General features: G+C 39.1%; 2 protein-coding genes, 1 long non-coding RNA gene and 1 pseudogene across 7 annotated transcripts; 1 reads left to right on the top strand and 3 right to left on the bottom strand.

Annotated features, from left to right (window-relative positions):
- Positions 1-725: 725 nt before the first annotated feature.
- On the bottom strand, positions 726-2,556 carry LOC147490975 (O-methyltransferase 1, chloroplastic-like). 4 transcript variants are annotated; one of them, XM_086566200.1, is made up of 4 exons: positions 1,707-2,556; positions 1,491-1,619; positions 1,057-1,224; positions 726-806 (listed from the first exon to the last, which is right to left on the bottom strand). In XM_086566200.1, the coding sequence occupies exons 2-4, from the start codon at positions 1,605-1,607 to the stop codon at positions 735-737; spliced, it is 357 nt and encodes a 118-aa protein (XP_086422326.1). In that variant the 5' UTR covers positions 1,608-1,619; positions 1,707-2,556; the 3' UTR covers positions 726-734. The 4 variants fall into 4 exon arrangements, with proteins under 4 accessions (XP_086422326.1, XP_086422327.1, XP_086422329.1 ...); XM_086566201.1 differs by having other exon boundaries at positions 1,057-1,221; XM_086566203.1 differs by having other exon boundaries at positions 1,500-1,619.
- Positions 2,557-3,864: 1,308 nt separating this feature from the next.
- On the top strand, positions 3,865-15,657 carry LOC147490973 (uncharacterized). The gene is made up of 2 exons (XR_015198314.1): positions 3,865-3,999; positions 15,359-15,657. It is a non-coding gene; the product is annotated as an uncharacterized LOC147490973 (long non-coding RNA).
- On the bottom strand, positions 8,010-10,625 carry LOC147490974 (V-type proton ATPase subunit d2-like; annotated as a pseudogene). The gene is made up of 8 exons (XR_015198783.1): positions 10,348-10,625; positions 10,135-10,255; positions 9,949-10,056; positions 9,641-9,861; positions 9,504-9,579; positions 8,779-8,913; positions 8,226-8,357; positions 8,010-8,130 (listed from the first exon to the last, which is right to left on the bottom strand). The product of XR_015198783.1 is annotated as a V-type proton ATPase subunit d2-like (transcript).
- A 7,604-nt stretch (positions 15,658-23,261) lies between the features above and the next one.
- Positions 23,262-24,017, bottom strand: LOC147490972 (uncharacterized). The gene has a single exon (XM_086567150.1). The coding sequence runs from the start codon at positions 24,015-24,017 to the stop codon at positions 23,262-23,264; it is 756 nt and encodes a 251-aa protein (XP_086423276.1).
- Positions 24,018-24,287: the final 270 nt, after the last annotated feature.

Below are 24,287 nucleotides of genomic sequence, written 5' to 3'. Positions count from 1 at the left end.
CTTGGGCGGATACAATATTGAGTTACGTGAAAGGGTGAGACACTCCGTGCACATAGTAGTAGTAAGTTATGTGGAGGAGAGTTTATGGTCGGGACAAGACACTCTTGGGTACGGTAGTGAATTTTGTAGATGAGAGTGGATAGTCGGGTGGAGACACTTCACCGGCATGAGAATGGAGTTTGAAGAGTGAGAGTGAAGGGGATGAGACCCCCGTAGAGATACGCTTAATGAGTTCTATGAATGAGAACCGATAAAGTGAGACACTTCACGGACATACCGGTCTAGTAGCCGAAGCGTGCGGATATGAGATGTCCCGAGGAGAAGAAGGCTACGCTGATCCACGGGACAATGTGGATATCTAGAGGTCGAGAAAGAGACAAGGAAAGTTGAGGACTTCGGGTCCGGCCGTCCGTCATCGCCGCCGAACCCGAGAAGGGGGCAATTGTAGTAGCCATATTCAGGGATGTATCACATAAGTACTGGGCCAAGAGATACGGCCCAGACCGTAGTGTGTATTGGGCCCAGAAAATGGGCCCAAGACCAAACTATGCCCTAGGAGTAACCCTAAAAGAGAAGGAAAAAAAGGAGGAAGGGAGAGGAGGAGGAGAGGTGAACTACGGCGGCTTGATCCCGAAAGGGTACGTAGGCAACCTAATTGGTGCAGCCGATCTAAAAGAGAGCGAGAGTACGAGTAAATGAGGAGGTCGCGGTATTGTGATGCAACAGTTCTGATGTCAAAGTTCCTCAAACCCCTCTTCATCTCCTTCATCCTCTATCCTTGAAGATTCTGTTCTCCAGCTATCTATCTGCAATTAGAGAAACAATGCACGATCCTTTTAGAATATTATAGCAAATCCACATGCAATCTTAAAGATGATTGCAGCTTGCATTATTCAACTTGACCCAAAAGATATCCACATAAATTTGATTCCAAAAGGTAATCTACCACCACTTTTAAACAAATGTATGTTTCCCGCTTCAACAATGTAATTTAAAACTTACTATATACGAAGTGACTTGAAATTAAAGGCTTGTGGTTTGGGTACAAGTGTATACCTGACTGTCGGACAACCGCAACTGCTTTGCCACAAAAAGTATATTTCCGTAGTCTCCTGAAGGAGGGTTCCTGCTCACATGCTTCGCAGCTTCATCATAAGTAATAACATCAACGCGAAAGCCATTACTCATGAAAAGCTTGTCTATCCACTTCAGTGTGTCAGGCTGCTTAAGACCACACAAATAATTGTTTGATTATCTCTGATAATTGTTTCGCCCAAATGACCAAATCTAAGTATTATGTAAAGGAAATTGATTTGACAAGAAAGGTCTGACGATATGGTGAGCCGCCTGAGTGTGAGATATGTGATTTAAAAAAGTCCTCTCAAAGAATACAACTCAGTGGAAACTCTTTTGTCAATCAAGATTATCATTTACTAGAGTTCCATTTTCGTTAAAAACTAAACATGCGGAAAATATCAGAGCAACCTAACCTTACTTACAACTTCAGTTTCAGTTAACCAAGCAGGCAATTCCCCAATGAAATAACATCCTTCCGCCGCTAAATTATTAACAGTGAGCAAAATATCCATGAAACATGCCAAAGTCATAAATGGTAGCCCCTAAAACAGTGCTCAGATACAATAAATTAATCTCCATTTCTCCATAGCCAGTAAAAAAAAAACATAAAATGGATAACCGCTTATTACCTGCAATGCCCATATGCTTGGCCTAGTACCATTAAAACCTTTTCTGCAGAGGATCTCTTGTTTGTCAGAGGATTCTGATGGAATATGAATAAACAAGCAGCTTTTTGGAATACTAGCACCCACACCTACAGGTTTATTTTGCTTTTATTAACTCCACCTTGATGACATACGCAGTGAATTATCCACAATGGGAAGGCCTAAAGCCCCTAAAGGTTTAATAAGCCAAAACTCAATCAGAACACTAACAGGTAGAAAACATTAGAGAAACAAAAAGGGAATGCAGTTGACATGCTACATTATAATAGTCAGCATGGTTTCAATTCTAACATGTGCACGTTCAAAGTTCACCGGATGCCAATCTAATTACTTTCTTTTATATTACTCTTGAAGTATGTCAATTGTCAATAACATAAAGCAAGAAAAGTATATTGGATCAAGTGAAACATTACCCGATTATGCAGAGATACAATGCAGGGGCATACTGTAACCACTTGAAAATGAAGACTCTGGCATGGGTGTGGATATCCGTTTGATTTGTATTGTACATAAGTACATGACTGACATGGTGACATGCGCGATTCCATTTTCACTTCTCTTATCATAGTGAATAATAGTCAAGTCTACTCATGAAGAGAAAACGTTTAGTTTTGGTGATGTACCATGAAACCATATATTTTCCTACCACTCTAGCAGCAATGACGGAGCCAAGATTTTCTTCTTGGGTGAGAAAGCAGCAAGCAGAAATCGAAGCTTTCAAATTTGGCATGGCAATTTTTTCCTTTTCTACTTACTTGTAGTAACTAGTAATAAGTGTTTTGTACTTTGAAAAGTATACTGATGCCCCCTGGCTCCGCCATGTTGGCAGGTTCAAACCCCAAACACACATCCAATCATTTAATGGCACTTTGTTTTATTCTTGCTTATTACTAAATCCCTAATCTTCACATACCCCTCCGCATGTGAGAGTAGGCTCGAACCCAGACCTCGGGGCAAGTTCAGAAGAATCCCCCATGTCTTGAATCTTGACCAGTTAACCACTGGACACTCACAGATCATCTGGTGACATTTACTCCGGCTTTCATTAGTTCTCTATAGCAAAAGAGTAAAAAACATGATGTTGTTTTAATTGATCACCGTGAGGACCAATTGTGCACCCCTTAATTATGCCATGTGGCAGAGTGGCACACATCTAAGGGCATCTTCATGGTCATCAAATCCGCTCAGCATTGCAGTTCCACCTAAGCAAGTCAGGTCCATTGAACCATGGGGCTAATTAAAGAAGTTGAAGAAATCAAGGGATCTTTGAAAGACATAAATCAAGGGATTGAGTAGTTAATCCCATCTTGTAAATTCATGAAAAAAGCACCCTACCTCACCATTAATGGGGGCTGGAAGCTACGGAGAGAAATGCATATAGAAAAGAGGGAGGATCAATGATTATCACTAACACGTTTATTAGGGTTCATTAGGGTGGACGTAGGCACCTTTTTGCCGAACCACAATAAAAGTGTGTGTCTTGCTCTCTCTTTATTTTTCTTACTATTTTTTAAAGATGTGAAAAATTGAAGAAAGAAGACGGATTTTATCGTGGTTCGGCAAATGGGTGCCCACACTAATCGCATTAATGATTCTCTCTATTTTATACATGTCTCACTCTCCGTACATTCAAGCCCTCATTAATGGCAAGTTGAGGTCTCCTTTATCGTAATAGAAGAAGGAGAATTTAATCCATTGATTTCTTCAACTTCTTTAATTAGCCACATTGTTCAATGAACCTAGCTTGCTATGTTGCAACTTCAATGTTGACGAGTTGCTTCATAACCTTGCACTTGCCCTTGATGCTGCCACATGGCATAACTTAGGGGGTGTCTATTTGGTCCACGCCTAAGTTATATTGACACAAATACGAGGTGTCGGACATGGCGAAATATAAAAAAATTAAGATATATCACATATAATGTGTTTGTGCCATGTCCGACACGGATTATATAACACCCTGTTTTTCTTATTTGTTATTTTTAGTATATATAATTAGTATTAATATTATATTTAATAAATAAAATAAAATAGGATAAGTGTTAGTGGAAATAGGAGACATGGGTTTATAGGATAAACCCTCTTCCCTATTTCCTTCTTCCCTATTTCGGGGGTTTTTTAAAACAGAGAAGAAAAATAGGGTTTGTCAAAACAGAGAGTTTTACAGAAAAGAGAGTTTCACAGAGAGGAAAGAGAGAAGTTTCTATCTTGCTGGAGATCTTGCTGATAACAGGAGGAGCAAATAAGTTCTGTATCGGTGAGTAGATATTTTAACTTTTACTGAACAATTGGATTTTCTGGTGGCTTACAACCTATACTGCACTATACTAGATTTCTGTCGAGAATACAAGTTTTATATTCTGTTTTCATTTGTTTATTCTCAAACCATGCTGCATATTGTTATACTGTTGAAACGATACGCAAAAACTTTAGTGATAAAAGATTTCGAATCTGATTAATTTAACTAACCATTGTAGTTATTAGTATATATTGTCAAGGTCCTTAGTATCAGTAGAATTGTTGATTCTCTGTTTGAGTGTTGGTGTGTTAAAAATTTTGTTTTGATCGAACTGTTGTTGTTTGTTTTTGGGTTCTGGTTGAACTGTGGTTGGTGTCTGTTGGGTTAAAATTGTGTGGAGGTTTAAATGGGTACTGTGGAGGCGTGGAATGGTTATTAATGGAGTCAGATCGGCTTTTATGATATGATTGGAAATATTGTTTTGTTGGTATAATTGGGTTGGGTTTTTGCTAGGGAGCAAAACCGAACTGTTAGGAGGTGAGTGGTGGTCCGGCGAGCTCTGCGGTGGTGGAGGAAATGTGGAAGAGATGCCCTAGCATATGATTGGAAATCTTGTTTTGTTGGTATCATTGGGTAGGGGTTTTCACAAGGAACCAAACCGCTGGGGTGAGGGTGGCGGACTAGTGGAGGCTGGTGGTGACTGATCGGTGGAAGTGGTGAGCTGGGGAGGAAGATGAGCAGTGAGGTTTTGGGTTTTGTTGGGCTTGGGCCGAACTTAGTATGTGGGCTTGTGTGTTTTTTCTTTCTATTTCATTTATGGGCTTAAGTTATGTTAGATTGGGCCTGGGAAAGACTAAACCCTTTGGGCCTTAGTCATTGGGTTTTGGTAGGTTGACTTTGACGGTTGACCAAAGTTGACTTTGACTGTTGACTAGAGTTGTTTTTGACTAGTTGACCAAGTTTGACTTTTAACTCGGATTATGAATTAGTCTATTAGGATAGGTCTAGGGCTATTAGAGTGCTTGGCTTTAGGCTAAGACATTTCTATATATACGTGTGTACGTGTATTAACTACTATGTGATATTTCAGTCTCTTATGATATACGACGCTATGACACTTAGACATCAATCTAATTAATAATGCATAAACAATAATACGTGAAACAAGATACTCCTCCGTTCTCTGAAATAATATATATATACAATAAAATTCAATAATGCGTAAACAAATTTACCGCACCCTTTTAGAACTCTCCACGCCTCAAGTTTTGGAAATGAGTGTTATGATTGATGATGTCATATGCTAGGTGGGCATTTATTGAATGTGCCATAAATGACCCGTTAGCGTTATAAAGGGGTATTCATTGAATGTGCTATGAATGACCAAATTGTTTGGACTACCCTAGAGAGGAACTAAGGTATTCGCCTTGCGGGTTAGTTGTATTCCTTGAGTGTACGGGAATGTAGGGTTGGGAATTCCTTGAATGTGGCGGGAATGACCCAGGGCATTCATTGAATGTGCCATGAATGACCCGTTAGTGATATGATAGGTATTCCTTAAATGTGGCGGGAATGACCTAAGGTATTCATTGAATATGTCATGAATGACCTGAGTTTTTATGCCCAAAGAGGCTGTGAAATATGTGTATGCTATGATATCGTGGTATTCGGTGGGGGAGAGGCACACAGAAATGTGTGATTTGGCAAATGTGTGGAGTGCACGCAAATCGTGGAGTAGGTACTAAAGGGTGGGTGTATAAGAAAAGTAATTGATTAATTGATTATGCGAGTGTGTTTGGGCTTACATTTGAATACTTATAGGATATCTACATATATTATATAAAATTTCTAACTTTCGTTTGCAAAAGGGTAGGACTTAATATTTTGTGTAGGGACGCGGTCCTACCCTTATACAGAAGTGGTTATCGGTAAATTTTAATTAAATTACTTAGTTATTAAAATGAGTTATTATAATGAGTTAATATAATGAAAGTTTTGCTTGGGAAGAAACTATATGCCGGTTGAAATGACGGAACTACTTGTCTTCCAAGCTGAGAATGATTAAGTTATGATATATTTAAAGTGTTAGTTTGATAAGTAAAGACTGAAAATGTATATATGTGGTTAGTCTACTCATACCAGCAAATTCCATTTTTGCTGACCCATATATGTTTGCTTTGTTTTGGCAACATGGGTGTGTTCTTGGGAACATAGGTGAAAGGCAATGGAACCACGGCGGTTGTATTGGATTCTTTCAGGGAGTAGTTCGTTAGTTCCTTTATTAGGTCTGATTTTTGTTGGAAGGATGTAATAACGTAGTTTACATTTTCAGTATGACATGAGAATATGATAGCACTACAACAGAAGGGGTTTTCTGCAGCGCCATATACCGTCGCTAAAAGTCTTAAAAAGCGTTGCAATTGGTCAATTGCAACGCCAAACAGGGCGTCGCAAAGGCGCTGCTAAAAAGTTGGTCACAAAAGATAAATTGCGACGCAATGTATGGCGTTGCAAAAGCTCCCAATCTTTTACAACGCCATCAGTCGTTGCTACTTCTATTTTTCAAATTTAATTGATATTGAAAATATTTCAAATTTTTAGCAACACCTAGTGTTGCAAAAGATAACTTGTAACAACACCATCAAGCATGGCAAAAAGTGTACTTTTACCTGTGCCTTTGAGGCATCGCAAATGACAACCTTTTAGCCACACTTTGTTTGTTGCAAAAGGTTTAAGTCATTTGCTGCATCTAGAGCGTTGCAAAAAGGGTGTTTATAGGCTTATAGCTACTCAAGCTTGCCATGGCAAAATAGTGCTTTTTTATTTGCACGATTTTGAATCTTTTTTATTTGCAGATTGTACCTAATACAACTTACGTAGATAAACACAACAACCCCATATCAATTCGCAATGATCATAACAAAATATATTAATTTCATTCAATCAAATCATATACTGTAAAAATATTTCACACAACCATACAAGTCTTTGCCAATACACCGTCTTACAAAATTTCCACAAATATCAACTTATTTAGGCAAATTTCTTAAAAACTAACTTAGCAAAATCAACAAAAGTCCATAAACTTCTAATTTGAAGAGCGTCCACCCAAGTATTCTTCATTAGTCATAATAGCATCTGATCGCCCATCTGGTACAAAAAATTTCAAAAAAAGACACAAGTAAGTAACTGAATAAATACAATAAAGCTAAAATGCACTCATATAGCATTCCTAAATGATAATGCTCTAAACTTAGTTGCTACCAAATTATCTAAAATAAAATATTTTTTTTATTTGTTTTTTAAGATAATAATTGGATCCAGATCGAGTGATTCGAACCATCACCCCTAATTTAATGAGTGCTCCTTCCATTCAGAGCTTATGGAACCATGCATTGCAAAACCATACATACTAAATATTTTAGACTAACTAAACAAAAACAAAGAATCTAAGTAACAAATTCACACAATAAAGGAGAAGACAAAATTCCGTAGTAGATAATAATCACATAATGCTTTCGAATACATAAAATTGATATTCTAAACTAGTTCTTAGTAGATCTAAGTACCTTAAATATCTTGCATCCAATCACATATCTGTCCCATTAACATAGTAAAGCCTGATCACCTATGAGCACTAACACAAAAAGAATTCATAACTCAATTAGCTATAAGCACAATCAAATGAAGTTGGATATAAAAAATTAATTTGAATAACTCATATCACCACCGCACCTGCTTGAGGCCCCATTGTATGAAACCATCGGGTTACCAATATATTGTAAAGCCAACCATGAAAGAACAAACAAATCACTTGGGTGAAATTTTCATATACTTTAGCTAAGAAAATAATTGTATTCTGATACATAAAGACTTAGAAGTCCTTTAATTTCAGCTTTCAATAATACAACATAAATGTATATTCTCAATGGCCCAGCAAAGGCTATAAGGCTTTAATCAGAACGAAAAACCTACTACCATGAATAACAGCCAAATTCGAACATAAACATCTTGACTGGATCTCAATATTTGCAATTTTTCAACTTAAAAATATAGGCATTCTTACACAACAGTTAAACTTAGATTACATAACTTTTATTACCCAACACAAAGAGTTGCATGAAGGCAGGAGCACCAAATCTCTGCAACCTGCAACGATCAAGAAAAGAAAGGAGAGATTTACACAGAGAACCAAAAAAACAAAGGAAAGCAATCTTTTCTTCTTTCCCAGTCTGCAGAATCACCTAGAAGATGAAAACAACACTGTCATGAACTCTAGACTTTTGGTTTTGCGCCACACATTTAGAGATCCACATAAGATTCCTTATTTCTTGCTCCCTCAACCTCATGCACGCAAAGAAAACCCCGTAATGGAACTACATTTGAAAATGAAACAAGCTTCTGATTATTAGTTGATCCATGGATAGAATAGTTGCAGAAACAAGATCACTAAGGAGCCGGGACAGATCTACAACTCATACTACTGTATCATGCATTTAAGATTAGAAGATTGACAGGCTCCTATAGAAGCCAAAACAAGAACATCTAACAAGAAAACTACAAGGAATGTACATGTCTTTGTGGTCTGTAAGACTCCATACCAACCATACAAGCTCTTACATATGACCCCTTCACAAAATTATCGCCCAAAAACTTATCCCAATTTTAGGCCATAACAAGATAAATCTACTAACCACTGAGCCTTGTATACCTTATCCAGGCCATAATATTTGTGATGTTGTTGATAAATATGACGTCTTATTGATATTTGACTAGAAGAGTGCAACATCTACATACCTGTTGTTCAAATGCTAAGCATTCCCTTTTAACCTCCTCTTCATAGAATGTCTTGTCCAACATCTGGCTCTCTCCATAGGACATTTTGGAAAATATAGATTGATATGGTGGGTACTTCTCCATAACAACACGAACCTACAAAGTAAACCAATGCACATATATGAGCCACAAGCACCATAAAATTTGCACAAGATTGTCCATCCAATACAAAAAGCATATATCACACAACTAAATCATGAGAAGGCTAAATCATTTGGTTTTAGCTTATTGTCTATAAATTTTGGATGATTTTCGATGCTTGTGCTTGGAATACCATAGAGAGAAAATCACAAATTTAGAAAGCAGCTAAACAATTAGCTTTCATTCAAAGAAAAACACCTAACTATGCACTTTCAAAGATTAGTAGAGCACCCACTCCAGTCTTCCTACTTGCTACATACAACATTTTAATTCTTCCGGTCCCGTGAGAGTTAGGGGACTCAAGTTTCATTCTTATAATGGTGAGAATGTGAGATAACAAAATAGTAATAACATAAACTACAAGTGTTTTTACCAAATAAAACTGCCCAAACTAGCTCAACTACAATCTCAACCTAAACGAAACACAATATAACCAAAGATGGAAAGAATGATACAAGCATAGACTTTGATCTTATCAATATATAGACCCTCTACAATTTGAGTGAAAGAGTGGGCTTTTGAGTCAAAATTCATAGAGAACTCACTTGATCTATGTCTTCACAAGCAACCCGGTTCCTTGTGGCCATAAGGATGACTGCAAAGAAAAATATGATACACCCTCTTGATCAAGAACTCTTATACATAAACAAACAAACAAAAATATGCTTGAGGAGCCACTTACAAGTAGACCAAAACTAGAATAGAGCTTCCCGCAGTAATCTCGAGTCCGGGTTCGGTGCCAATCTTTGAAAACGTAAAGCACACTAGGTTAAGGTAAATGAATTAATGCATCACAAAATAATTGAGAAAGCATTCAGAGAAGTATGGTGCCAAAGGTGTGAACAACAAGCACTAAGCGGTAAAGCTCACACATATTTTGAGCAACCGCAAGGCTAGCAATACCTGAAAGAAAGAAAGTAGAAGATGAGTATTCATCCAAAGATTTGAAGCATCAAAAGCTATATATAGACCGTGGAACATAGACATTACCGTCAAACATACCCAATGGATGGCATTTCTCTAACAATTCATTCACATCTCACTCATGCGATTGTACCAAGAACAATGAGGACAACATTATCAATCATGTGACCATACCTATAAGAGTCAACGAAAAACCTTAATTATATTTTACATGTACCAGACGAAATATACCAGTGAGTAGAATAAACATACGTGATATACTCTAGGAATGTCGACAAGGGGTCTGTGGTTTGGCATAACATGTGCTTATACTCATCAACCAGTTTAAGAGTACATTTCTCCGCAATCGTAGTTTTATGCAATGAGGAAGGCTCTATAAGCCATTAAGTTGTATACAATTGGTTATAATAAACAAGAACTAAGGTAAAATTATATATATATAAAAAAAAAAGAGAAATTGAATACCGTTTTGTAGATAAGGGCCATATTCAGTAGCAGAGAGATGCATCTTAATATCATCAAGAGTTTCACACTGACATAAATTGTTATAATCAGCTATGTCCACGTATTATTGCTTCTAAATAACCTCCGTGGATGTTAAACGTCATAGCCTCGAATCCATACATCCTTTTTAACTATTTGGAAAATAATTGTTCAACCCCTAAATTTATTTTCCGGTGGTGGAGGATTAACCCAAAACCGTACCAAAACCAAAATTAAAATTAAAGGTTTAAACTTTAACACAGATTACCATAGGTTTGTGGTGGTGGAGGAAAGAGGGTTAAGGGATGCGAAACTTTGAGTGAAGAAAAAAGAAAAGGGGGCGGATGGAGAGAGAAGTGTTTTCTAATTTTGTTCTTTTTTTTTTAAAATTTTTTAGCCGCTCAATAAATTTGGTAGAGAAATCAAATATCCCGCACCTGAAAATCGTATATGCGACACTTGTTGCTACGGAAAACGTGTTGCTACTGAATACTTCTATGTGTAACCACTACAACCGCGTTGCAAAAGGTTAATTTCATTAAAAATATATATATTTATTCTTATTTTAAAACAAATAATTAGACCATTTGTCACTCTTCAAGTGATGCTACAGTAAATCTAGTTAACGTCAAACCTGATAGAACGACAAACATTTAGTGACACTGGGAGGCATGGCAATTGATGTCTTTTACCAACAATTTTGTGGCGTTGCAAAAGGGGGCGTTGCAAAAGACCACTTTTGTTATAGTGTAGTGAGGACTTTTATTCTTAGAGTTTGTTGATGTTTTGTTTTGGACGGAAGATAGCCTATTAATAAAGTGATGGTGGATAAATTTTGGGATTGTGTAATTTAAGTTGATTCTTTTATGATATGGCTTTTAAGGGTTTTTGTATGTATTGTATCCACCTCGTCATAGTCTGGGTTTTTAAACAAGTGAACATAGTGATGTTTGAGATATTTATATTTCAGGTATTCACTTTGTTATTGTTTAGAAATTCGGGCTGTGACATATTATTTTTAAAAGGTCCACACAGTCAACAAAAGGAAAAGCTCACAAACAAGTGAAAGTATTCAATGTATACTCCATGTCCGTCACCAGATCCCACATAAGACAATCAACATTATTCTATATCAATTTTTTTTTCAATATTACCAAGCTTAAGCAAGTTCAATAGGAGGAAAAATATATTCAGAGAACTAACTTGAATAGAAGGAAAGGATGGTTTTCTCTTTTTTGATAGTTACAAACAAAATGTTTATTCATTTTCAACCCTAACCCCCTTCCCAAAAGAAAAAAAAATCCCTCCAGGTGATGGTGGGAATCGATCCGAAAACATTGGGCCACACTTCCCAAGAAAGTGATGGATCTTCAGTCTAATTTGGGTTGATTCTCCAACATATACCTATCTTGTTTGAATGGTCACACATCTATTTGATTCACTCATACATGCACAAGTAGTTACATAACTACCTAGTAACTAACTCCTAAGTAATGCAAGAGCGACACATAATTTTTTCATTCAAAATATCCAACATATCTCCCACATGAATGAAAAAATGCAACAAAATAATAGAGTACAAATAGAATAGGAACTGCATTGGGATAGGTACCTTGTGGGTTTGAACCTTCCCTAGTGAGAGACTATCAGATTTACTGGCTATTTTAAGTGTACTAAAAGTATTAAACCATTAGCCGCTTGTGTAAACCAATATGACAATAGAATTCACATAGTTCTCGTTCTTACATGCATATTCGGTTCTCGGTTGTGTTCATTTTGGCCATGAACAATTCCTGGATTAATGAAATGCTTTAGAAAATCTAGCCTTTAAGATTCTCAAAGAAGCGGCTCACTTCTCACATTTCACATAGGTGGCCACCCATTAAGAGTACCTTGATGTACTCCACTTGTGAAACAAGATATAGGTGTCATTAAAAATATTGCTTATCCTAAAACATCTCAGGATGCACGTATTGTTTCATTAGAGGAATAGGAAGGACTGATAATCTCCTTAGTGCGTCCAGCGAGTCATCCACAACTTCGTTTTCTAATTGAACCTAGTTCTTGGGATCTCCAACAGTCATTTAGGTTGGGTTGCCATCGTGGCGACTCTTGGATGTAAGCTTTAGCCCATTCCCCTCGATGAGTAGCTTACTGCTCTCTTAAAAAAAATATTTGTTACGTGCGCCTTTTCTTTAGAGAGCAACTGCCATATGGTAGTTTCATGACTTAATGCTATATACAAATCCTAACTCCAAATTGTACGATCCATTGCCTATCCTTATCCTTGAATCCTTTTGATAGGTTCGAATTGCTGCAATATCATTTTCTAAAGTGAAAATTATTCGTTGTCGACCCCCACATTTTTTATGTCATTAAATAATATATAACACCCTGCTCTTTTTATTTATTTATTTTTTTACAATATTTAATTAATATTAATTTTAGAATAAATAAAATAAAACAAAATATGATAAAATTTTGTTGGAGATAGGAAACGAGGGTAAAGAGGATAAACCCTCTTCCCTGTTTTCGGGGGTTTTAAACACGGAGAGAAAAAAGATAGTGGGAGACAGAAAAATGAAAAAGGTGATTAGGATTGCTTTCTGATGATTGCTACGTGGTGTTTTTTATTTTCAAGTTTATATTCATTCACGTCGCTCGTAAACACAACAGAGGTGAGTAGATATTTTTATCTTTCACTGAACCTAGATTTTTGTCTATTTAAAAACTTTACTGTCAAAAATATAAAGGTTTTGCTCATTATTTTTCTGCTGATTCTACACGCTATCAAATTAGTCTGCATAGTGTTGAAACAAAGCTATGTGATAAAAATATTTGAATATTAATCGATTTTAATTATTATTTTAATTATTTATATATTGTTGATATAAAGTTGTTACCATTAGAATTGTTGATTGTGGGTAAATCGATTTTATTGTTTTTTGTTTGAACTGTTGTTGGTGTATATCGGGTTGATTTAGGTTGTTGTTTGAATTGGATATGTTAGTTGTTGGGTTGGTGATTGGGCGGTCTATTGTGTTGAGTGGATACTGTGGAGTGGGGCTGTTAAATCTTGAATGGGTTGTTAATGGAGGTCTAGATCTATAGTTGAGGAGGGATTTTTTGAACTAATGAATTAGAGTTTTTGTATTAATTAAAGTGGTTGGGTTTTTCACCCTGAGTGATTTCGGTTGGTTTTGGAGTAGGGTAGGTGGAACTCGTGGTGGCCAATGGTGGAAGGAGAGCTGCTGGTGAGGAGATAACCGAGAGCGCGATCCGGTGCTCCCAGTCTAGTTTTAATTTTATTAGATCTGTTGGTTAGTTGGGCTTGGGTCGGGATATAAACTTGTAGGCTTAAGTTTGTTTTAAGTTATAAACTTTTGGGCTTAAGTTTAGTTTATGGTTTTGGGCCTTGAGTTGTTGGGCTAGTTTATATTATTTTTGTTGGTTGGGTCATTTTTATTTTAAATGGACTGGATTCTATTAATTTAGATGGGCTTTGGTTAGAGTTTGTTTTTTGGCCGAATCTGTTCTAGTTAGGCTTGGTCTAGTTATAGGGGCCGATTCTTAACTTTGTGTGGGCTGGGCCCTTATCATATTAAGTGTTTTTATGTGGATCTATTTTAGTTGTCATGGGCTGGGGTTTTTGTTTTAGACTTTTGGGCTTTAGTCTTTAGTTATATATCTTTTGGGTTTTAGTCGTTAGTTTTGGTCCGGTATTCATTGAATGTGCAATGAATGACCTATTAGTGTTATGATTGGTATCCTTTGAATATGGCGGGAATGACCCAATGTATTCATTGAATGTGTCATGAATGACATGTTATATTTTTATGCCCACAAGAGACTTTGTTTGTGTATGGAAAGCCCAAAGATGGCTATGACTCACAAGTTACGAGTTTACAAGATGAAAATATGTTTTATGGAGGTGATATCCCCGCTTGGGACATATGTCTTGTAGTGGTACTCGGTGTGAGTGAGACACACGGGTATGTGTGATTTGACAAATGTGTAAAGTGCAAATCGTGGAGTAGGAATTAAAGGTTGGGCAGTGTCTATTAATAAATAAGTCAATGAGTTAAGTTAATAAACAAAGTAAAATATTGATTTTTCGTATGATGGAGATATTGCATATGAATATTTATGTATTATGATGTACATGATTTTTTAAAAGGAATGTTTATGTGATTTGTGTGAGTTGATACTCACAAGGGATGAATATACTCCTTGGTTGTGATATTTTCCTCGTTCTCATAAGTAGACAAGTGGTTAGTTAGTAAAATATTGATTTTAAGTATAATGGAGTTATTACATATGAATATTTATATATTATGATTGCACATGAGTTCTTACAAGAAATATATACGTGGTTTGTGTGAGTTGATACTCACGAGGGATGAATGTACTCTTTGGTTGTGATTTCCTCGTTATCATAAGTAGACGAATGGATGCATATAATTTCTTACGAAGGAATACACGTGAATGTGGTTAGCGTGATATGATGGATATGGTGGTGTGACATGAATGTTAATATTGGCGATATATTATACCAGATTATGTATACCCATGATGGTTGCAGTGATCTAGAGTGAAATAAATGTATATTTTTAAGGATTACGTTTGGAAAATCTAATTTTGTTTTGCAGGCGGGTAGGACTTATTAACTTTTTATACAGACACGTTGTCCTACCCTAACACGTAAGCGGTTATAGGTAAGATTTTAATTAAATTAATTTACGAGATAATGAGATTGAAATCTTACTTGGAAAACAAAACTTCATATGTTATATTTAAGCAAACACGCCGTTTTGGAAAACAAAACTTTCTTGTCTTCCAAGTTAAAATGGTTGGTAATGTTATATTTATTTATTTAGAAGATTGAATGTAGTACTCATATGTTATTTGGTTGGTAATGTTATATGTTATTTAGTCTTACTCATACCAGCAAATTCAATTTGTTGACCCATGTTTACTTTGTTTTGCAACGTAGGTGTGTTCTTGGAAACATAGTTGGTAGAATGCAGTGGATGACGACGCGCACTTGATTTGGATTCGCTCTTAGAGTCTTACTGGTTTAAGTTTTCTGAAGGGTAAAGTTTCGATTTGAAACAGATGTAATAGAGTTGATTAGAAATTCTTGAATTCGTGAATGAAGATTTATTCTTTTGATCTAGTTTGATCTCAAATTTTTAAGGTCGTATTTGATAATGGGTTATTAGGGTTTCGTTTTATCCTGGGTTTTTAGATTATTGAATAAGGTGACGATTGAGATAATTATACCTTGGATAATTCACTGTTTTAAATTTTTTGGAAATTTGGAGTGTGACAAATAATATCTTAGAATTCAAAAAAAAATGGAGTACCCTTTCATAATTATTCTCCTCATTGAGATTAAAGTGTAGATCGAGGGATAACTTTTATGCTCCCCCACATTTTCCACATTTTCATGATATTTCATCATTATTGATATTTTCTTGAAAATTTAATACATCAATGTCCACTATTACAATTCAAACTTCATATGTATCTATCTATATCTTAATATTAAAGCTCCTACAAAGAGTATTTTTCTAGCTCTCTTAAAATTCCATGTTATCAATTCCTATTAAAATGGGAATTCCTCCTATTGAAAAGAGAAATTTTAGCATTTCTAATTTAAACGGGAATCTTCTCCTATTATAATGGAAATTCCTCCCCTATAGAAAAAGAAAAATCTAACACTTCTAATTAAAACGATAATCATTCTTCTATTAGAAACGGGAATCACACTTTTAAATTAAAATGGGATCTCTCTCCCAATTAAAAAACGGGTTTTTAAAACTTAATTAAACCAATTTGTTAGGAAATTAAGACGGGTTAGTGACAAAAATAGGAATCACGATTTGTTAGAATATATATATATATATATATATATATATATATTATATATATATATATATATATATATATATATATATATATATATATATATAGTTATAGTTATAGTTATAGTTATGATTGTTAAGCAAAATTTTAAAATAGCCGGTGCGTATGCACGGGTCTACTTTGTAGTCTTAATATTAAAGCTCTCAAAACTCTATTAAAATTCCACGTCATCTTCTATTAAAACGGGAATTTATTTCCTATTTGAAAAACGGGAATCCTTTTTTACAACATTAATTTCTCTCCTATTATAATGGGAATTCTTCTCTTATTAAAACAAATTATAGCACTTCTAATTAAAGCGGGAATCATTATCCTATTAAAATAAGAATTCTTTTTGTTTCGACCAAATATGATCAAAACACTAAGTGGTGACGAAAGAGATGAAGAACGTAGAAAAGTAGTTAGAAAAGTGACGGTGATCGGGAGAATGATGAGACTGTACCTTTCGGTCATCGATGGAATCAAGTCTCATTTTTTTTTTGCTAAAGGTAATTGATTAATTATAAAAGAATAAGAGTTACATGGTACCAAAAGGAGCAGAATAGAGAAAAAAAAATATAAATACATGGCTGCACTAGAATATGATTATCTAGTTAACAAATCAAAAATAGGTAGTATGGTGGTTCTTCAGATGAATCATGAAAGAAGGTCGAGAAATCCACCATATACTATCTCTCTGTGTTAAAGCAGCCCCCTTTCTGGCACAGCTGTCAGCTCCCAAATTAGTCTCTCTCCATGTTGGAGTGACATTTATCCATGCCGCTTTTTCCTTCAGAGATTGCCATATTTCTTTAACTCTCCAATGTGTTGTGTTCTGTATGAAACACAATAACTCTCCAATGGTGGGATCAAGTCTCAAGAACGTAGTTCTGTATGAAAAATAGTTCTGTATTTATATGTGTAGAGTAGAGACTTCTTGTAGCTCAAATATTTGTAATTGAACATGACTCTTAATTTATGATTATCTCTTTGATACGAAACGAATCTAAACATAAATTAATGTACGTAAGTGGCAAGCCATGTGGCTAGGGTTCAACCCTAGACACATGAGTTAATGGGCCTGTACATTGATCCATGATATTGCAAATTGGGCTTTAACCCTGTTGATTAAACGAATAAAGTGGAGAGTCCTACCAATGGACGTTTGTCACATAGGTGGGGGTCGAAACACCTCCCCTATTGAAAAGGGAAAATCTAGCATATTTAATTAAAATGGGAATTATTCTCCTATTAAAACAAGATATCTCTCCTAATTGAAAAAACGGGTTTTAAAAACTTAATTAAAACTTCATTTAAAACAATTTGTTAGAAAATTAAAACGGTTTAGCGACTAAAACGGTAATCCCAATTTTCTAAGAAAAATCTAAATGTTTTCAAAAGAGCGGGTGCATATGCACGGGCCTACAAACTAGTCTATATCTTAATATTAAAGCTCCCACAAGGGGTATTTTCGATATCTATTAAAATTCCACGTCATCTCCTATTAAAATGGAAATTTCTCTCATATTTGAAAAACGAGAATTCTTGTTTACAACGGAAATTCGGAAATTCGGAAATTCTCTCCTATTAAAACAAATTTTAGCACTTCTAATTAAAGCGGTAATCTAGCATATCTAATTAAAACGAGAATTATTCTCATATTAAAACATGATCTCTCCCACTTGAAAAAATGGGTTTTTTCAAACTTCATTTAAAACAATTTGTAAGAAAATTAAAACAGTTTAGCGACTAAAACATTAGTCTCAATTTTCTAAAAAAAAATCTAAATATTTTCAAAAAAATCTGTACATATACATGGGCCTACAAACTATTATATATATTATATTTCACCAAAACCAATAAGCAATTAAACAAACTATATTGATCATAGTCCAAACAAATTGTAACAAGCAGTGAACTTGTATATAAACCTACTCTAAAGGTATACAAATTTGATGCTTAAAAAAAAAGGTCACACCAAAATCTAATTAAGAGGACTCTTGATTCTAGTCCAGCACCATAAACTTGCATGTACGTGAAAAACATTTTTCTTACGTATCTTACTATATTAGAAAAATTTGGGGGTCGATGAACAGTGTTTTTCACGTACGTCACAGGGGCAAAATTGTAAATTGAGTCACTTAACAAAATTTCTAACGTTTCTCGATTTTTCCTCTCTCGGTCTCCCCGCTCTCTTCTCAAGCTTCGAGCTCGCACACTTTTTCTCTCCGTCCTATTTCTATGTGCATGTGATTCTTCCTCATTGTATCTTCGTTTCCGACACCACTCAATATCTTCAACATCATCATACTCAAAACCCATTTATGGTTTAACCCAACTTCATTCAAAGCCCACTACATAACAATAACCGTTCAATAAAATTTACAATGACAAGAAAAAAACCACAAAAATTATGAAAGAAAACCATTACAGAGATGGACTATGGTTTATAAGAGGATTTCATAAATAGAGAATCCTGATGTTGGGTCTTCTTTTGTTTTGTGTTACAACCCTAATTCTCTTACGAGCACTATTCCCTAGCCCTTAAACACTATTCTCCTTCTCAGCCCTCTCACTCTCCTTTGCTCTCCTAGGTCTTCTCTTTTCTTAGGTTAATGGATCCGCCCTCCTTTTTCTCTCCCCCACTATTACTCTTTATACATTTCTTTTCATCCATCATGGCCCTCCACCTGTCCCTCCATCTCGCGGTCCTCTTAGCTCCATGTATAGGGTTTCCGTACCGCGACCACACGCTGTCACCCCGATCCGGTGGATCGCGGACTTATGTGTTATGCTGACCCGGCCCATCTCACCATTGATATCCCGGTGCTACATCCTGCCACTACAGATGCCCCCTCTTGAGTCCGCGATAGTATCTCGATCGGGGAGTTGAGAGTTCTCCACATTAAACTTTCCAACCGTAGCCTTCCGTCTTCTTTTCACCGCTGGATTCACGAGTTTCCACGTGAGTACACTGGCCCCGCTTTTCTTGTGCATCCACAGCGTCCCTCATCGGCTGGTTCCTTTTGGTGTCCCCTCGATTTCAGCTCCCCTCAAATTACTTTTTACCCCTCCTCTTAAAAAGCCATTTCGATTTTTTCCTCTCTCACCTAGCTTTTCTTTTGCCTTTCAGTTCCTCTCAACCTCTCCCTCTACCTTTCTTCTTGTTTCCCAGCACCGGTCGCTCTCATGGTCGTCTTCTCCGGTTTCTTCTGCGGAAATTCTTGCTCCGGCTGCTTTCCTTTTACCTCAGGTTGGTCTCCTCTTCTCTCTAGCTCCGTTTAATTGCTATATTGCGCATTTCTCCTTTGTCCTTGGTATTAGAATCTGTTCATCTCCCCTTCCTTCTCCGCCTTGTTGTAGCTGTGTGTCTTCCACTCCGACCACAATGTCGGCTCCGAGATCCGCCACTTCTTCCTCTTCCCAGTCCTGTAGCCGTGCTTCCCCACCTCTCCCCGACCAGACCGAGGCCCCTTCAATCTCTGGGCAAGCTTTTGCCCTCCCGCCGCCCCCACCACGCAGCCGTAGACCTAACCTTGAGGTTGTTAAAGCAGCTTATGGGATACCCGTTGACGTCATCTTAGAGCATGTGCCTGACCTAACTCATTTCCCGCATCTAGTTCCCTATAGGCCGGGGTGCCTCGTGGCCACGGTAAGACAGATTGTTGCCGACCTGCGTTTGCCCCTCACCCGTCTTGATGTCGAGGTGTGTAATCACTTTAACATCCCCCCTTGCCAAGGCATTGGCAATTTCTGGAGGGTCATGTATGCCGCGAACCACTACAACCATTCCGAAGTACCCAAGATAACGGTTCGCGACATAACCGCTCACTTCTTCATCAAAAAGAGCACCAAGGATGTCAGTGTCGGCTATCACTCCTTTTGTGTCCGCCCTAGAAAGCGGCATTTTATTCTTGGTGTCACTTCCTCAGACAAATTGTGGCATCACTACCCTCTTTATATCTCAGGCAATTTCCTCTCCGTGGATCTTCCATCCGAACTGAATCTTAACCACTTGGCTTTTCTTCCTAGTGGTGAGTCTCTCTCTTTATCTACACCCATTGATGTACATCTTTTGGTTTCTCATCTGACTTGACGGCTCTCTTTTTCAGGTTGGCGCCCCGACTCAAAGTCGCGACCTTACGACCACATTTCCTCCACCACTTTCCAGAAGATTCGCGACCTGGGACCTGCTCAAGCCGTGATACTTGGGATTGACCCTGCAACCGCTACTCCCCTACTGTCCGATCCTGAATTGAAATCCATAGGAAAATACTGCTCCCCATTTTTCCGTCCTCCTCCCCCCAAAGAAAGAAAGCCACGTGACACCCCACCTCCTAAGGGAAAGCGCCATACCACGAAACCCCCACTCCGTCCCAAGCCTGTTCGCAAGACCACTTCTCCCTCCGCAGCCCCTACTCCCTACCGATCCCTGACCACTTGGGAAGATCAATACTCATCCTCTCATTCCCCTTCCACCACTTCTCAAACTTCAGACATGGGTGTTAACAAACGCAAACTCTTCGACAGTGACTCGGATGAGGATGTCGTCCCCATTGCTGCCCCCCTCGCCGCTGCTCATTCCTCTCCTCCCCCAGCCTCCAAACGTCCACGGCCCTCAGCTCCTGAAGAGGGTCCCCCAGCTAAGAACACATCTCCACCTACCGCGCCTCCCCATGCGGAACAGCGGCCCGGGAAGGAGGTAGCACCCCGGACTGATAAGGGGGCCGCTGGACCCGTTCCTCCATTTTGCCCCGCTTTCAAACTTCGCAACCGCATTCTAACTGTCAACGACTCTGCCTTGGAAAATCCGGCAGTGGCTTCCTCCCTGTTCTTTGGGTCTCATCTCCCCAAAGATATGGCATACGCTGAGGGGGGGCTCCTTTGAGTCTCACCGGACTTCGTTCTACACCGGCTGGGAGAAGGTAACCTTTTCTTTTCATTCAAGTATCTTTCTTCCCTCTCTCTGAGTATTCTAACTCCTATTCCCTTTTCCAGATGAGTTTGGATATCTCCTTCATGATCCGCGGCCTCTTTGGTGCCAGGGCACGAATCGATGAGCTAGACAAGGAAGTCGCCCATCTAGAAAAGAAGAATGCAGCCGCGGACCTGGACAAGCTCAGGGCCCAGGACGAGCTTAAAACTGCAAAGGCCGCCCACCTTGCTTACATGGCCAAGGTTAATGACCGCTTGAGTAATCAGTGCGAGACCCTCCAAGAGAAGCACGCCGCCGCTCTAGACTCCCTCTCTCAGAAGCATCAGGAGGAGGTATCGGCTCTCCTTAACCAACATGAGGCCGATATGGACGAGCTCCGGAACAGCTTTCGGGCCCAAGCCGAGAAGAGGGTGGCCAAGAAGGTCAAGGAGGAGTTTGACCGGCTCACCAAAGAAGGTCGTCTCCTTCCTGAAGCCCCTGTCGCTGCTCCACTATCCGAGGTCGCTGTGCCAATTCCGGACTCGACTGTTGAAGGGCAAGAGGCCGCTGCGTTGGTAGCCGGGGCGATAGATGAGGCTGCGGATGAAATTATAGAAGAAGCCGCCGAGTCCGTGATCCGCAAAAGTACTACGGCTTGAAAATAGCTTGTTTATGCCCTGGCTAGGCTTCTTTTGATGCTACTTTGTCATACTCTTTATGCTACATTTTGTTGTATTTTCACCCCCTCCAGTTGGGATGTTCATATTATGTTTTGCTTGTTTGCCTGGATTGTTTCTGTTGATACTCTTACTCGTATATGGATCCAGCAATAACCGACCCCTATTAGTGTATTTATCCCCATTGGTTGGGAATATTTGATTTGCTTGCCCCACGCCCGCGGGCCTCCCGCCACTCTCTACCTACTGGCGGGGCACTGCGCTGCGGCGCGCGAAAGCCTCTTCGCTTCGTTTGCCTCTATCTCACATAGGTCCGGGGCAACTCCTCTCACCCCGGCACTGTGGGACCTCATCTTCGTGTGGCAACTCTTTTTGCCCCACTAAAGTTTGGACCTCTCGTCCTTGGAGGGCTCACCCCCTCCCTTCCCTTCACTCTGAGGGGCAATGAAAACTCATGCAATAATACTTAACTCAAAAGTGCTACGGTTTTATATATGTACAAATAGCTCATGCCATTTTCAGTTTCTCTCATTACATTTACTCGTGAAATTTTTTCAGCAACCTTACATTCCACGGCCTATCCACCGCTGTGCCCTCCACAGTTTGTAACCTGTAGGTGCCTGTTCCCCCCACCTCGACCACCACGTAAGGCCCTTCCCATGTCGGACCCAACTTCCCCTCGCTGGCTTTCTTGGTGCTGGGGGTCACTCGTCGAAGCACCTTGTCTCCCACCTTAAATTTCCTCACTCTCAGTTTCTTGTTGTATTGCCTTTGCAGGCGGCGGTGATATTCTTCCAATTTGATGCGTGCTATGTCTCTCCTTTCTTCTGCTAGATTCATGTCTCTGGCCAGAATGCCCCAGTTTGACCCATCCTTGACAGCCGCGGTCCTAGTGGTTGCCGCCACCATTTCTGTCGGTATCACGACCTCTATACCATACGCCAATGCAAAAGGGGTCTCCTTGGTCGAGGTTCGTGGGGTTGTCCGATAGGCCCAAAGCACCCGACTTAGTTCGTCGACCCAGGTCCCCTTCTTGCCCTCCAGTTTCCTCTTGAGATTGTTAAGTATGGTTTTGTTAGAGGACTCCGCTTGTCCGTTTCCTTCGGGGTTGTAGGGGGCCGAGAATCCCTGTTTAATGTGATACGCTTGCAGAAAATTCTTAACCCTTGATCCCATGAACTGGGTTCCATTATCCGCAATGATAGAATAGGGCACCCCGAAACGGCATATGATGTTTTCCCACAAGAACTTGATCACTTGCACCTCTTTCACCGCCGCAATGGTGCGGCCGATCCACTTTGTAAAATAGTCCGTCCGCGCCAATAAGAATCTCCTTTTACCGCGAGCCATGGGCAGCGGTCCCACTATGTCAAGGGCCCACATCGCGAATGGCCCGGCTAGACATTAATTGCGGTGGCTGGCTCTGGGGCCAATATCAACTGAGAAAACCTCTGACACTTCTCACATTTTTTGGCGAATTCCACGGCGTTTCTTTTCATGTGAGGCCAGAAGTAGCCTTGTGTTAGCAACCTATGTACTATTGTTCTGCTTGCCGAGTGGCTCCCACAATCCCCTTTGTGCAACTCACTGAGCACCTCTTGAGCCAGTTTCGGCCCCAAGCATCTTAACAACGGTCCATTGAAATTCCTCCGATATAATTCCCCTCCCACCAACGTGTATCTTCGTGATGTCTGTTCCAACCTTCGTCTTTCTCTGGGACAAATCCCCTCACCCCCTGTCAAAAACTGCTTGATTGGCATCACCCATCCTTCGTCACCCTCCGCGGTATTCATCACTCCTAATGCTTCCTCGATACTTGGCTTGTCCAACTTCCTCACTTCGAGGGTCCTTTCCTCGGACCCTGGCATGGCCGCGGCTACATAAGCCAGAGCATCTGCGTGGCGATTCTCCCCTCGGTTCAAATGTACAAAGCGGATTTGTGCGAACTTCGACGCCCATCTTCGCAGGACTCCCAAATATCTTGCCATCCTGGGGCATCTCACCGTGAACCCTTCATTTGCCTGGCACACTACCAAATTAGAGTCGGAGTATACAGTGAGTTCCTTCACCCCCAGGCCTTCTGCCATTCTCATGCCGGCGATTACCGCCTCATACTCCGCTTCGTTGTTGGATGCTGCGAAACCCAATTTCATTGTCACTCCTTTGTTGTTGTTTCGGGCGTGACCAATATTACACCAATTCATTTGCAAGATCCATTGCGACCCCACCCATCAAAACACTCTCCAACCGTTTCGTTCGTCCCATGGGTTCAAGCTATCCAGTTTCTCTTCCCTCTCTGGTTCCAAAACCATCTCCTCCCCCCACGTAGGATCCTCTGCGGGGAACTCTGCCAAGAACTCCGCCACTGCCTGAGCCTTCTCCGCTGTCCTAACCTGATATTGGATGTCATACGAACTTAGCAT

Source organism: Coptis chinensis, chromosome 6 (assembly GCF_015680905.1).
Source record: "Coptis chinensis isolate HL-2020 chromosome 6, ASM1568090v1, whole genome shotgun sequence".
Lineage (NCBI taxonomy): Eukaryota > Viridiplantae > Streptophyta > Magnoliopsida > Ranunculales > Ranunculaceae > Coptis > Coptis chinensis.
Note: the sequence above shows the minus strand (reverse complement) of the source record. Positions and strands in the feature narration are given on the sequence as shown.

Excerpts from the sequence above, each read along its gene's own strand:
- LOC147490975 (XM_086566200.1), bottom strand. The coding sequence starts at position 1,607 with ATGACTTTGGCATGTTTCATGGATATTTTGCTCACTGTTAATAATTTA. Across the intron at positions 1,225-1,490 it reads AAACTGAAGTTGTAAGTAAG|CAGCCTGACACACTGAAGTG; the intron begins GTTAGGTTGCTC and ends TGTGGTCTTAAG. Across the intron at positions 807-1,056 it reads TGCGGTTGTCCGACAGTCAG|ATAGATAGCTGGAGAACAGA; the intron begins GTATACACTTGT and ends CTCTAATTGCAG.
- LOC147490972 (XM_086567150.1), bottom strand. The coding sequence starts at position 24,017 with ATGAAATTGGGTTTCGCAGCATCCAACAACGAAGCGGAGTATGAGGCG.